At 45.0% G+C, this 15,481-nt stretch overlaps 1 protein-coding gene across 1 annotated transcript in view; it reads right to left on the minus strand.

Moving 5' to 3' along the window:
- Positions 1-15,481, minus strand: part of ITGB3 (integrin subunit beta 3) — a 511,657-nt gene that overhangs the window by 163,344 nt on the left and 332,832 nt on the right. Inside the window, exons 11-13 of the mRNA XM_069634154.1 lie at positions 13,644-13,866; positions 9,714-9,814; positions 8,024-8,143 (exon numbers count right to left, since the gene is read on the minus strand). Coding sequence (XP_069490255.1) covers positions 8,024-8,143; positions 9,714-9,814; positions 13,644-13,866 — 444 coding nt within the window. The remainder of the gene's footprint in view (positions 1-8,023; positions 8,144-9,713; positions 9,815-13,643; positions 13,867-15,481) is intronic.

Raw genomic sequence — 15,481 nt, forward strand, 5'->3', positions numbered from 1 at the left:
TACCTTGGCTTAGAGTGCACAACCCCTACATCAATTGGTCAGCGGGAACATTTTTTCTGGGTTCTGTTCACTGTCAAGCTCATTGTTTTATTCGTGGTACTGGTGAACTACTTTCTGCCTCGTCACGCGAAGGGGAAGGATTAAGAACCACTATGCTAAATCAGATTCAGGGGATTCCTGAACCTTATCAATCTTTCCATAAAGTATTTTCTAATACTGAATATGCTGAACTGCCACCTCATCGCAGGGATGATTGTGCCATTGATCTACTTCCGGACCTCCCTATCCCATTTGGTCGCTTGTACGTGCTATCCGCGAGAGAAAAGGAGGTTCTTAAAGAGTATCTCCGCAAGAACATGCACAATGGTCTCATTGCCGAATCCACCTCCCCTGCGGGGGCTTCCTTGTTTTTTATTCCCAAAAAAGACTCTGCTGAACTCCGACCTTGCATAGACTTTCGCGGATTGAACAGGATTACGGTTCCTGATCGTTATCCAATGCCCCTAATAGCTGACATCCTTGAAGCCATAAAAGGAGCCAGGATTTTTACCAAGCTAGATCTGCGAGGAGCCTACCATCTCATCCGCATCAAATCGGGTGATGAATGGAAGACGGCTTTTCGGACGCCATTTGGTCATTATGAGTATCGCGTGATGCCTTTTGGATTGTCCAATGCTCCGGCAGTTTTTCAGCGCTTTATGGACCATTTATTCTCTGACATTCTCCTGCATTCAGTTATTGTATATCTCGATGATATTTTGGTTTTTTCTAATACTCCCACTGAACACATTGGTCATGTTACGGACGTTCTACAGCGCCTTCTAGACAATCATTTGTTCTGTAAGCTGGACAAGTGTGAGTTTCATCAAGACAGTGTGGCATATTTGGGCTTCATTCTATCCGCTCAGGGGGTTTCTATGGATCCCCGGAAAGTTTCTGCTATCCGAGACTGGGCTTCTCCAAATTGCGTGAAGGATATCCAACGATTCCTGGGGTTTGCCAACTTCTATCGGCGATTTATTCCCAGATTCTCTGAGATCATCTTACCGTTAACGGCTCTCCTCAAGAAAGGGGTTCCATTCCATTGGTCCAAACAAGCAGAAGAAGCTTTCACCTCCCTGAAAGACTGTTTCATGACTGGGCCTATTCTACTCTCTCCTGATCAGGGAAAACGATTTATTGTAGAATCGGATGCCTCCCACTTTGCCCTTGGAGCTATCCTTCTTCAAGAAGATGATCAGGGGGTGGAGTGTCCCGTGGCGTATATGTCCAAGACCCTTTCTCCTTCAGAACTGAACTATACGGTCCTTGAGAAGGAGTTACTTGCCATCAAACGGGCTTTTGAGGAATGGCGACATTTACTGCTAGGAGCCCAATTTCCGGTTGAGGTTCGGACTGACCACCACAATCTTCGAGCCCTTCAGAATGCACAAACTCGCAATAGCAGACAAGCCCGTTGGGCTCATTTTTTTTCTCCATATGAGATCGTGTTTACTTTCATTCCTGGCAAAAGTAATCTAAAGGCTGATGCCTTATCTAGGAAGGAATCTACTGAGTGGGCTCATTTCCGGCCCGAACCTTTATTTCCCAACGCTCGTTTTGTGCATGTGATATCCAGTTTTCTTCAGTCCGTAGCAAGAGCTACATCCGTTTTCCAACAGGATAACCCTGACCTGTTTCGGGCCCTGGGACTCACGGTATTTCAAGACTGTGCTTACCGACATCAGAAACTGTTTTTACCCTCAGCGGAACTCCAAAAATCTGTTCTTACAATGTGTCATGACTCACTCATAGCTGGTCATTGAGGAGTCAACAATACTGTGGAACTGGTCCGTCGCAACTTTTGGTGGCCTAGTCTTGTGGAAGATGTTAAACAATATGTGGCTGCCTGTACCGTCTGTTTACAATCAAAGGCACCTCGAGGTTCCCCCTTAGGTCTACCCACGAGAATGCCCGTGCCGATTCGTCCATGGCAGATCATTTCCACGGACTTTGTAGTGGACCTTCCTAATTCAGCAGGATGTACGACCATTATGGTCACTATTGACTATTTCACTAAAATGGCCCACTTCGTGGCCTTGCCTCGAGTACCTACCTCAGCACAGATGGCAAGGATCTTTATTACGCATATCTTTTCTGTTCACGGCTTGCCGGATACTATCGTTTCGGACAGAGGTCCCCAGTACACGTCTAGATATTGGCAGCAACTGTGCAAAATGCTTGGTGTTACCCGCGCCTTGAGCTCGGGTTTCCATCCGCAAACCAATGGACAAACGGAACGATTGAATCAGACCCTTGAGGGCTACCTTAGATGCTATGTTTCAGCATCTCAAGATAATTGGACAGAGTTATTGTCGTTGGCCGAATTTGCTTATAATAATGCGCATCACACATCATTGGGATCCAGTCCTTTTCACTGTTCCTATGGATTCCATCCTACCTGCTTCCCTGTGGAGGTGTCGTCTGCGTCTTCTTTCCCGGATGTAGTCTGTCTGCTGCAGGATATCCAGCAGGGTCACCAGAAGGCTCTATCTTCTCTTCAGAACGCTCAGGAACGAATCAAACGTTTTGCTGATCGCAGACGTTCTCCAGCTCCGGTTTTTGCACCCGGGGACAGGGTGTGGTTGGCCTCTCGTTTTCTTCCTCGACACCTGGTGCCTTCTAAACTTTCTCCTAAGTATTTTGGTCCGTTTCCTGTGCTTCAAAGTCTGGGGGAGGCAGCCTATCGTCTACGTCTTCCTCCTTCTTGGTCCAGGATTCACCCAGTATTTCATGTTTCTCAGCTTAAACAGGACGTGGCGGATCGCTTTTCCCGTCATCGGTTGGCTCATCCTCCTCCTGTTTCGACTCCTTCGGGGCCGGAGTTTGAAGTTGCCGGCATTTGCGATTCCCGTTACCACCGGGGCCGTCTTCAGTACTTGGTGGATTGGCGGGGGTATTCGCCGGCTGAACGGTCCTGGGAACCGGCTTCTGCCGTTCATGCTCCACAACTGGTTCGCCGCTTTCATCGTTCTCATCCAGGCAAACCGGGTACGTCAGCCCTTTGGAGGGGGCATACTGTCATATTCCATAGAAGGAGATGGTCATTGTGGCGCCGTTGGTCCCAATCACGGGTGGCGGCCATTTTTTCTCCCAAGATGGCGGCGCCGTCAGAGGGAGGTGTTCCAGTCTTGCAAGTGTTGCGGGCTGTGGAGGCTCCTCCTCCTCAGCAGAGATCCGGATATCTTGCGGCAGGCACAACGCTCGAGTGCGTTGCTACTCTTCCCAGTCAGCGCTTCGTAAGTTCGTCCCTAGGCTTACCACTATTTGTATTCTCATTTACTTCTTACTAAACCTTCTTCTGTCTCTGTTTGTATAGAAGCCTTCTTGTTGCACTCCAAAGACAGAGATTCCGCTTCCTAAACTCTATTTACGAGTTCCAGTGCTGATCAAAACAGATCCTTCTCCGTTCTTCGACAACCGCTTCCATTCACACCAGGTTGGACCGTTTACTCACATTGATTCGAGTCAGCTGTTTCACTCATTTCCCAGCCGCATTGTTCATAAGGCTCAAATCTGCTGCCAGGTACCCTTCTCTCTTTCTCTTATCGTTATTTAGAACTACCTGCCCGCCCTTCCTCCCTTCTAGTCTCCTCACGTTTCCTTTTATATATATTAGGCTCCCGAAGTTACATCGTGTTATCCACGAGTCATCACTCTCAACGTTCCACAGATGAAATCCGAACGGATGCAATCTTGAGGCAATATAGATCACTATCCTCTTTATACTGGTAACTATTAGGCTACTGACATCCGCTCCTACTCTGTGTTAAGCACATACTTGCCTTTCTCTAATCTGTGCCTTTTCTTATTTTTCTTTACGGTACCCGCATCCAGTCACCTGGAAATGTGTTAAAGACTTGCCCTTACCTGCTCACAGAGAAGACTTCCAACAACTGAGGCGGACAGGGTTTTCTTCCCCAGAGGGTTTCCCTGGGGAGTTCACTCCTTCCTGGTGTAAACTATCACGGGATAGGAGGGGATTCCCCCGGGGGGGCTTCTCAAATTCCACCCGTCCAGGCTACAGGATCAGGTCAGTGGGTGCATGTTTATAGGGAAACATAATTATAACTGGAAACGAAAGAAACTGAACAGAATTATTACAAGATGCAGAGCAGGAGTAAACTGCTCCATGTCCCACTCTTGTCCGAATGTTGCAGGGAAAGGGTATGGAGTCAAGTCTTCATATGGGGGGCAGGAACGATTATGTGTCACTTTAGCATTAAATTTCCAAATTGCATTTGGAGGGAAAATTGACAGGACTTTTTTCGTGGATCACATCCCTCACCCGCGACTCTTGCAATGATGGATACTCCCCTGTCCATGCGGTTGTATCATGTTAGGTTTCTTTATCAAGTGTGCTTCACCATAGCTCTGTTGCGACGTAGGCATCAGCGGATGGGTTCTTAGTAGCTATGTTTAGATGTTGGAGAACGAGGCGAGTCTTGCGTTTTCAGCAGGCTGGTAGTTTGCGTTGTTTGCTGAGCTTTCATTTAGTTACGAATAGCGACTCATGTTCATGTTTATTTGACCCAATTTGTTGATGCAAGTGCTTGGTTTGTGGTCAGATTCTATGCAGGCCTGTGAAGCCCGGGGACGGGTTATTCTCCTGAAACACACTTGCCATAGAAACATAGATTTCGACAGCAATTAGGACTGCTGCATGAATCCATTCTTCCCATTTCCCAACTCTATTTTATTCGCCTACTGTTCATGGTTTCCAGCAGTACCCCTGTTTACGTCATACAATTTCTGAAGATGCCTCCTGTTTGCACCCACGTCGTGTGGTTTATCAAGCATAGTCACCTTGGTGGTAAACACTACCACATATTGTACGAGGGGAGTTTTGATGCACTGTTAAATCAGTCATAGAATCCCCAAACTGAAACTTGTAATGCCTTTTTTTAGCCTAACCAAGCATTCTTGGCCAATGTGGCAGAACTCAAACGCTTTTGAGGTCATGCAGACTTCTTTGCAGGGTGGTATTGTCATAATGGTCAGGATACTGGCAAAGGTCTTAAGTATGGGAGAACCGTCCGTGTGTGTCTAGAAGACGGCGAGGGAAGGCCAGCCTTGGGTTGGGATCTTTTTTCTCTGTTACTTTGAGAATCTATTCTTGTTCTGCTCAATAAACTGACAATTATAGCATCAACACTATGAGAAAACGTCGTCATTACCATCAAGCATTAAGAAACGAGCATAAATATTTAGCAGATCTGTTTTCAAGTTGCCAACAGCTAGCCCTTCAACTATATTTGTTTTTGGTCGCATATTTTATATATGTACAGAAATATTGGATCCCAAAATCAAATGTTTGTGAAGTGTGTTTGGCTGTGTTTTATTTCTTATGAAATAAGTGGTGCTCCTAAGGGTGTGTTTCACATGTAGTGCCATGGTTAAGTCATTTAGAAGATCAGCTGCTATTATACATAGCCCCAAGACTTCTGTGAACAGACGTCTTTTCTCTATCTCTATTCTTAATGTAATATTGTGGAAATCCCACATTTGAAAGTATTCAAAGGCATTTACTTGGTGTGTGAGCTTTAATTAAATGCTCTTTGCCAAATTACAGTGCATTTTGTGAGGGTCACATCACTATCTCAGAACATGCTGTCATTGAACAAGGAGGACATGAGTAAAGCCTATGGACCAAATAATTACCTTTTATGTTGAAAGATGTGTGTACGTTAGAGTTTGCACACTTTTACATTAAATATAGACACAGCCTCATTATGAGGTTGGAGGTAGTCAATTAGCGCCATGACTACCTCCAATACTGGTACTGTGTCCGGTTCCGTTCAATGGGTACTTACCGGTCTATTCCGACCTTTGCGGTACCGGTAAGTCCCCATTGAAAAAGCCATTCCCCATTCCCATTTCAGCCCCCATAGGGCTCAATGGGAAGGGGAAGATGCTAATAACAGTACCGCAAATTGCGGCACCGTTATTAGCTCTGAAGTCCCTTAACGGGTCCCTTCCATAATGCCTGGTAAAACCAGGCGTTAAGGAAGGGACCCGCTAAGGGACCGCATAGTAGAGTGGTAAGGGATTACCGGCACCGGTGCCCTTACCGGTGCCGGTAATCCCTTACCGCCCACCTCGTAATGAGGCCCATTAGAAAGACTTCTGTTCACAGGGCCAAAACGAGAGCCTCATTACGAGTTGGGTGGTATTCCGGCAGTAAATCTGCCGGAATACCATCCAACGGAATTATTGTTACCGCCACTTGGTCTAGATGAATTACTGCTGGAGTACAAGGGGCGGTGGCAAAGTTCATTTATAGAGTCCATTGGGCTCTATGGGGCATTTTTGGTGGAATTAGTGCCGCCGGAATTATCGCTGTGCTAATTCCACCGATTTTCAGCGTAAAGATGGAGGAGTTACCTCCTGCATGATGTTGGAGGTAAATCCCCCACTCCAGGGCCATACTCATAGTATGGCAGGCAAGAAAAGTGGCAATAATTCAGTTACCACCAATCTTTTCCCGCACCGCCATACTTGTAATGAGGCCCATTGTGTATCTATGCTTAATGCATATTCATACATGGGCAAATGCTGGCATTTTGAGGCAAAGCCATCACAGGTAAGCTCTTACAGGACCAATTGCTGACATGTTGGGGCAACACCTTCACATGTGTGTTGTTAAAGGAGCAAATGCTGCCATTTTGGAGCAAAGCCACCATACCCGTTGCCTTACAGGGGAAAACACTGGCAATATTTGGACAAAGCCATCACAGGTGTGTCCTTAAAGGGGATAATTCGGCCTTTTGGTGCAAAGCCATCACAGGTGTGTCCTTAGAGGAGAAAATTCAGCATTTTGGTGCAAAGCCATCACAGTTGTGTCCTTACCGGGGCGGCAAATGCTGGCGTTTTGGAGCAAACCTAGCAGAATTGTGCAAAGCCATCATGAGTGTGTTCTTAAAGTGTTAATGGCATTTTTTTGTGTTTATACTTTGCATCTATAAAACGTTCAACTAATAGCTGGGCACCCATTTGTTTTTCTGCATATGTACTGCATGTTGTTGCCAGTGCAGAGTTGCCTGTTTCTACATGCCCTTGTTTTGCACACTGACCTACCCCCCAGCAGAAGACAGTGGGCCCTATCAACGAGCAGTAATAATACATAAGTAGCAATTAAAAAAAGGAATGTATGAATGAAATTATTTGGCACCTACTAGTGACATTGCAGCTTTCATTTATATTGTGCATGTCGAGGTCGAAACCTCTTCGGTCTTGTGCGGGTAAAAAAAAAAAATAATACAAAAAAAATATATATATATACATATATATATATATATATATTAAAGAAAACAGAGGAGAAGGGACGGACCGCACGCTCCATGGACCCAGTGAAATCCTGCAATCCCAAAAGGGAAGAGAAAAAATATATAAAGCTCACACGGAATAATAGGAAGTCATTTTAATGATGAAAAACTGCACATAATGTGCAGAGCAAACGGCTGGGGAAACAGCAAAACAAAAAGGGCCAGGACGCCTAGGGCACGGCCCGCTTACAACGCGTTTCACGCTCGACTGAGCGCTTGATCACGTAACACAACAAAGGACAAAGACACAGTTAAAAAAGCATGTAGTCCATCATCTATGTCAATTGGAATAGAGGTGCTTCCAGGGACTGGTTCGATGGCGGCCATGTTGAAAGGGAGAGTCGGATCTTAGCCAACAATGTGACAATTATACCTGCTTTAAATATAAAGAGCAAACGTACCACCAATAAGCAAATGATCAAATTACAAAAGAATAGCCATATGAGCCAAATCCCTTGCACCCCAATTTCCGACATGTGTTACTGGTTAAAAACAAGACATTACAATACATATTTAATGATTAAGTGAGTGCATAGTGCGCTTGCATGAATCTGATTGCATCTTATATGAATCATTCGGTCAATAATATATATATATATATATATATATATATACCCACTAGCCACCTTCGTATCAAGCCTCGATTCCAAATGTCCTACCTGCCTCGTTGATAACAGACAGGACCGACTTTCCACTGGAGTCCTCGTAGTACTGAAACCTCACCACACAGCCTTCTTCATCCTTGTAAGTGCAGTTCACTGCATTTTGGCCTTTATCACCTGTCGGAAAGAAATAAAAATGATTTAGCAGCCCAACTGATTCTGATGTTAGCTGTAAAAGTGAGGGTACACGCCACCATGGTTTTGGTGGTGTCCAGTCAGGTTGTTCATCGAAAGCGCAGCAGTGGAGTCACCATGGAATTTTTTTGACCTTTTTCAGGTCAAATTTAATTAAATATATATACGGTGTGGGTAAGGGTATAGATTAGGTTGAGGGGATTTGGGGGGGGGGTTATGGGAGGGTCTCCCCCCGCATTTTAGACTGAAAAAAAGGTCAAATAAATTCGATCAAATGTGATGAGGTCAAACGTTTTAGGTCAAATGGACCCAAACCCTGGGGAAATGGTGGACACCATTGTGGAGGCAGGGATCTATGCCACAGAAGTCAATCTTCAGAAAGCGAAAAGAGGCAAGCGTGCATAAACATAAGCCAGATGCAGTGTGGCGAACATTGGTGGAAGAGGTCAGAGTCACGAACTGGCGGTGGTGTGGGAGACAGAAAACAAGAGTCAGAAGTCTTCACCTAACTAGGATGAAAGGATTCACACTCTGCCTTACTGCACCTGAAGGAAACTTTAGAGCCCACACTAGTCACAGACAAGAAACAGAGGTGCACTGTGGTGTGGAGTGGAAGAAAGGCAGGAGTGATTTGTTTCAGGGCACACTCGCAAAACATTACGACGACCAGAGGATTCCTTGCCACCAAGAAAGTCGTTTTCAAGTTTTGAATTTTCTATTAACAAATTATTTTGATAATGACTAGGTCCAAAGCGGTTCAATTGCCTTTGACTAGGTCACCCAGGACAACAACTCTCAGAATGAGACAGTTTTTAACCGGCGGTGAAAGGGCGTTGTTCCAGCTACCAGGAATTATCTGATCACTGCACACAACGTATAAATGAGGCAGTCAGGCAATTCAGCACATCACTCCTCAATATAAGTCATAGGACCTCATTATTAGTTTGGTGGTAGTGGTAAATCATCTGGTATTTTGGAATGCCAGATGTTTTCCTGCTCTACCAAATTATGAGTTTCATAAGTTAACTTCTTCAATTTGCCTGCTTTTGCTGAAGGCAATTACATTACTGCGCGCATGATCACTGTTTGTGGTGATATCGCATTTTCCCCACAGCATCTGATGAGACTCCAAAATGGGGAATAACCGAAGGGTCCACGTGCCTCTTAATTATTCAGCCCCTTGCCATTACTGCATGCTTACCAAAAATACAGCCAAACTCGCAATGGGGCCCATAGTGCTGTTAAACAAAAACAATGCCCCCAAAATATTTTTTGCCGAAAATAGAGTTACGGTGTGGATGCACAGACACGTAAATTGCGAGAGTCCGTGCCACAACAACTGAGCTGCGGAAAAAGAGCGAGTCAACCACATAATCATTGTTACTGAAAGGCTGCTGTTTGGTACACAATGTTGCAAGGGCAACACTTTAACACTGAGGAGGCTTGAGCCATGCAGCTGCCATTGGGGAGCACACAGTTCTCCGATTAGATGTCTACACCGGCATGTGGTGCATTCCGCACATTATAAAACTTGTGTTTCTGATTTACTCACCAAGCTCCTCTACAGATTCAATCTCATCTCTGCAAATCCTCTTGCAGGAGCCATCATCGAACCAGGGTCCTCGCACAAATTTCTTGCACTCCACACACTCCCTGTGGGTAAGGGTAGAGAGAATGTAGAGCAGTAGATCAGGAAAAACAGTACTGTATACAGCAAGTGGACAGAATTATGATTCCTTTATATAGGAAAGTAGAATTATCTTTTCCTCCCCCACACCTTTCAACGCACTCTCTTTTACAAGATCTCACCACCCATGGATTTTCAGCCATAGACTACAGTTGGCTGACACCCAAAGAAATGGGCCTCATTATGAGTCCGGCAGTAACCATGCCGGTAAATAACGGCATGGCTGCCGCCGGAGTCATGAATTTACCGGCACCCGGCAATGGGGAATTACCGGGGTATTACAGCCCCGGCATACCCAGTAAATCCCCATTGCCGGGTGCTGGTCATTAATATTCCCCATTCCCATTTGAGTCCAATTGGAAAGGGGAGGCCGGATGCACCGGCACCATTCATGAATGGTGCCGGTGCATCCGTCGAGGTCTGCTCGCGGGTGCTGGTCCACCCGCCAGGTCAGACCTGGCGGGCGGAAAGGCACCCGCGACCAGATCTCGTAGTTTGCTGGTCCGATAACAACGGTGCTGGTAGCTTACCGGAACCATTGTTACCGCACAGGCAAACTTGTAATGAGGCCCACTGTCTTGTGTTCAATTGTCTTTCGGGATCAGCACAATTGCAAAAGTGTTTCGGAAAGGACAAACCAGTGTCTTCGAACTAAGGAGATTCTCCCTAGTGACAAAAATCCAACAGAATAAAATGAATACACAAAAACATTAGAAACATCTTCCTATGGAGTCAAGTTTCATCAACTACTCTAGAAGACGGAACAAAATGGAAGAAAGTCGATATTTTGAATTTTGGTTTTATGATTTTGAAAATCTAACTTGCAACTTTTATAAGGGACCTTCCGAGAAAAGGTTTTCTTTTTCAGGATTTTGAAACTCAAGAGGAAGTGACTGGTTGTAATAATGCAGGAAATACCGGGCAATAACAAGAGCCAACATGATGCCTCTTGCATCGGTATTATTAAAGATTGGAGCTTGTCAGTTTAATATTTAACCATTACATATTTATAGTTCGGAGATCATATTTTGTATTTGTAAAATGTGACTATGAAGTCCTGTTAATTTTCTAAAATATAACAAATTACCACCATACAAATTACTGAGTCATTTGAAATGTTGCTTGGTGTTAGTGCTGCTCCCTTTTATAGTTCCAATTATTGATCTGTTACTAAGAATGGTGGGCAACTGGAAGGGAATATCAGCAGTATATTGAGAAATCATATACAGGCCGGTGTTGCATCATTTCACTGTATCAGGCATATTTTCCCCGGGTATTTCTTAGGTTTGGGTCTATTTGACCTAAAACATTAGAGCTAATCACATTTGATCGAAATATATATGACCTTTTTTCAGTCTAAAATGCAGGGGGAGACCCCCCGCAGACCCCATTCCACTCTCAACCATACTATACCCTTACTCACCCCAATATATATTTAATTATATTTGACCGAAGAAAAGGTAAAAAAAACTTCAATCAAATGTTTTAGGCCAAATGTTTTTAGGTCAATTATGCTAATACCATTTCTAAAGCACAGTGTACATAACAAGGTCTAATGGCACCTAGAGACAGCGATGGAGGGAATAGGAACAGACCCAGAGTAAGACCGGAAACGACCAAGTCGTCCCTGGGAGTCGGACGGTTAAGTGAGGAGAGATACGGCGCAATCATAGAGTCAGGAAGTCTATTGTTGGGGGTAACGATTGAGAATGAAAAACCTTTTCTTTTCCACTGAACTTCAAGGAAGAACCAGACCTCAAGGATGGAGAAGGACAATACCTTCGACGTTTCTGAAGAGGAGAAAGGATGGGCCATTGTCACAGAAAACCTGGTTCGTGCATATGGTCTTAAAAGTCTATTCAATACTGCACTGGCAACCAGAGAAGCTGTGGAGGTGTGTTCAAAACGTGGATTGCAAGACAACAGTCATGCTGCTGCGTGATCTTCAGATGTTTCAGAACTAAGGTTGGATAATAATGGTCACAGCATCTCCCAGAGCCCCGGGAGAGAGGTCAAGATCTTTCGCAACATGTTCAGGAACTGATAACTGGGTTTACTCTGGGATAGAGAATGATCAATTTTAAAGCTTAGGATCTCCACCCAAGAGGAGGGGTCCCACCACGGGAGAGCAGGATGTGCTGTCCTCAAAGTCCTTGTTTCCCTCCAATAAGAAGAACGTCAGCCTTATCCTAATTTATAGCTTCAGCCAATCAATGTCAAGTTCTGCTAAGGTGGCATATGGCTGGCTGAGAGGCTCACTAGGAAAATCTTGGATATTCCAAATTCTGCCACCGCATCAGTGATGCAACAGCATTCTGTAAAAAAACAGTACTTATAATATCAATTGGATTTCTATAACGCGTTTAATACCAAAGAGGTTTCTAAGCACGGACCCGGGGTTCAAACCTGGGTTGCTCTGCGTCGTCTTGCTTCCAAGATGAGTGCGTTGCCACTACTACCTGTACAGACTGCGATGAGCAGAAGGAGGCAATGGTGTGACACACATTAGAACTCTGTTATTGGGTTAACTTATATGAACTTGTCCCCACTGTCTTTCTCGCTGCTCAAGCCTAGAGTGGAGAAGGGTTCAGCGCAAGGGCCCAAATCAATAAGAGCTCTCTCTGAACACCTGTGATAGGGCGCATCTGTGATTGATGAATACCTTTCAAATAGGCTAGGCTTGGCCGAACACAGTGAAATGTAATCGCTTCTGTGACATTCCTCATATGTACATTTTTCTCAAATGTACTCATTGTGGATATCCTGGACTTGGACAGGGTCGGACTGGGCCATAAAATTGTCTTGGGCACCAAGGAAAAAGTGGCCACAGTTGCAAATGCCTATTAATTCCTTTTGTGACATTGTTTGAATAGGACCAAAGGGGGAGGTTTTTGATAAAATGTGATGCAAATTATGCATTGTATTCAACAACACTGCTCAAAACTATCAGCCGCATAGTGGTGAAGTAACTCATCAAACTGGCCCGCATTAGTCAAAAAAGTGGTCCACTTTGACCAAAAAAACTGCCCCACACCAGCATTTTGTGTTTTTGGTTCGGTCCTGGGCCTATTGCCCTATAGGCCAGTTCGAGCCTGGACTTGGATGTACATTTTGGTGGGCTGCACTTTCCAATAGTTATTTATATTTGCATTCAATGGTAAGTAAGGAGTTTCTTCTTTTTTAAGTACAAATTGCCCAGAGGTAATGGCTCACATTTGCACTCATGTGCAAATAGATCCCCTCTGGGCAGTTTCCGTGCATTGCACTGTGCAGTGCAACAGCAAGGTCTAAAATGGTGGCGGAGGTGGAAGCAACTTTACGATTCCTTTTGCACTTCCCAGTGCAAAATGATTAAACACCACATGGCAGGCAGCGTTCACAATGTATTCCTATGGCATCCAGCTGTCTTTTGTCATGCAGGCATAAAACTGAGTGGGAAAAGCGAGGATGGGATGTAACTCCTATTCCACTGGCCCCCTCCACCTTCAAAAACCACCCAAATGCCCTGGAGCTGTTATGCCTGTTTTTAACCACTTTAATTTACACTCCGGCGACTTGGAAAACGAGCCACTAAATGTATACAGTACGCGTAGTATGATGTCATGTCCTCCTCCTGCAATGCAATGTACTGTTTATCATGTATGTTCAGACTACCGTGCCGTTGCCTGTGCCGCATCCCCAGACAAGCACTTTGAGGCCATGACAATGGCAGCTAGGCACTTTGTACATATAACATAACATGCCAGGGATGTCTGGCCGGAGTACCAGTCCTGTGCGCATTAAGCTCTGACTTACTTTTTGAAAGTGCAGGCGTCTGGACACGTCGGGCATTTCTCGCATGTGAGTCCATAGGAGCCCGGCTGGGTACAGTCACATTTTCCGCAGACACACTGACCACGCCCGCTGCACAGCAGACCCCTGCTGGCCATGCAGGTGTCTGTCCGAGAGGTGCAGTTGCAGTAGTCTCCCGTCCAATCAGATTCACAGTTGCAGTCGCCGCAGTTGCACTGCCCGTGACCTGTGAACACACGGATGTGCAGAGGTCAATTACTTGAGACTTACTCAGGGGACAAAATGCCTTCTACAATCCCTTCATGCCTGCTGCTCCCAAGCTGCATGCTTGCAATGAGACAGTACTTTAACAACCTGAAAAAAGGGACCACCCTCATGAAATAGTGTTAATGCTGCAGCCAGTGGTAAATGAAAAACACTGCAAGAGGTAAAATACCGCCGGTTACAAAACTGCAAAATACTACTTGACTGGACAATTCTCATTGGTATATTGCTGCCGGTGTTAAGTCTATTACCGCCAGTGGTAATTACATTACCAACAGCAATCCTTGTCTCAGTAAAATATAACATCTTAAAATGGTGTTAACGTCCAATGAAGGTAGGGCTGGCTGCCAATTGGATTTCAAGGGTTCAGCATAATAGTAGCTCCTTCAATGTAAAGTGTGTGTTATTGGTGGCCACTAAATGAAAGTTTGGAAAATGTTGTTTTTTCCGCCCTGGAAATTTCCGTAACTAACGTATGGAGGCATTTTTTTTCCACCAGCAGCACATTTTTTAAAACGCCAGTATTATGGCGCCATAGATAATGCAGACTAATATGTGTTGTGTTGTTGGGATTATTGACCACCTGTGGTAGTTAGCGCTGTCAATAATGACATAAAGTCAGTAGCCATATGGAATCGGAATTCCATTACCATTACCTCCTGGCAGAGCAGTCATTTACCACCAATTTATTGTATGCAGAATGAAGCCCATGGTGTGTGAAACTCATGACTGTTTGCAAGACCTGTGCAAGCAGGAACAGGAGGGTATCCAGCCAGGAAGTTGAATTAAAATGCTGCCCTCCAACTGGCGGAAATGACCTTACACTCTGCAGTCCACCTGCAGGGGCCATGTTGATGGGCCTCAGGGAAGACGAGCAGCGGGAGTCATTAGCATGGCTGCGCTTTGCACTAGGTGCCTTCAGAACCAGTGGGGTTCCTCTGACCTGGTAAGCAATGGAAGGAGCCAAGTATGATCCCAACTGCCCAGTGCGGCGAGCAGCTGCAGAATGTGATTCATACAGGGAAGCCTAGTGACACATTGGAATAACACAACCCTGACCCGGATCTGTAAAGAGGCTCATCCGGTAATGTCGCCCCATAGAGGCACATTGAGCAACTCGTCTTCAGGGAGAACTATGCTATTTGTAAGTCCAGACCTGTTCTCTATTTCCATCAGTGTATGCAAGGGAGCGTTCCTTTAAGGACCTTACAATGAATCTGAAGAGACATATTCCCATGTGTGGTGGATGAAATCGTAAATACAGATTATGCATAGTAGCGAGTGAGCATGTTCTGATTCTGACAGCTATGTAGCACGCGCGCGCACACACACACACACACAAGTAGTACGAGTGGTATGAGTGGTGCCTTAGGGGACAATTTTCAGTTATTTTCATTGGTAATTGGCTTTGTTGTACTAACAGAAACATAGTGGCACGGGTCCAATTCAGACGCAGTAACTGCAATCTCCATCTATGTTTTTTACGGTTCGACATTTTTTGACAGACTACCATTTGATAATCTACGTTTTGCTGAACTACATTTGGTCGACCCGAAATCAATCTTTTTTGTTATGAG

This window comes from Ambystoma mexicanum, chromosome 13 (assembly GCF_040938575.1).
Source record: "Ambystoma mexicanum isolate Mex_15411 chromosome 13, UKY_AmexF1_1, whole genome shotgun sequence".
NCBI classification, from domain to species: domain Eukaryota; kingdom Metazoa; phylum Chordata; class Amphibia; order Caudata; family Ambystomatidae; genus Ambystoma; species Ambystoma mexicanum.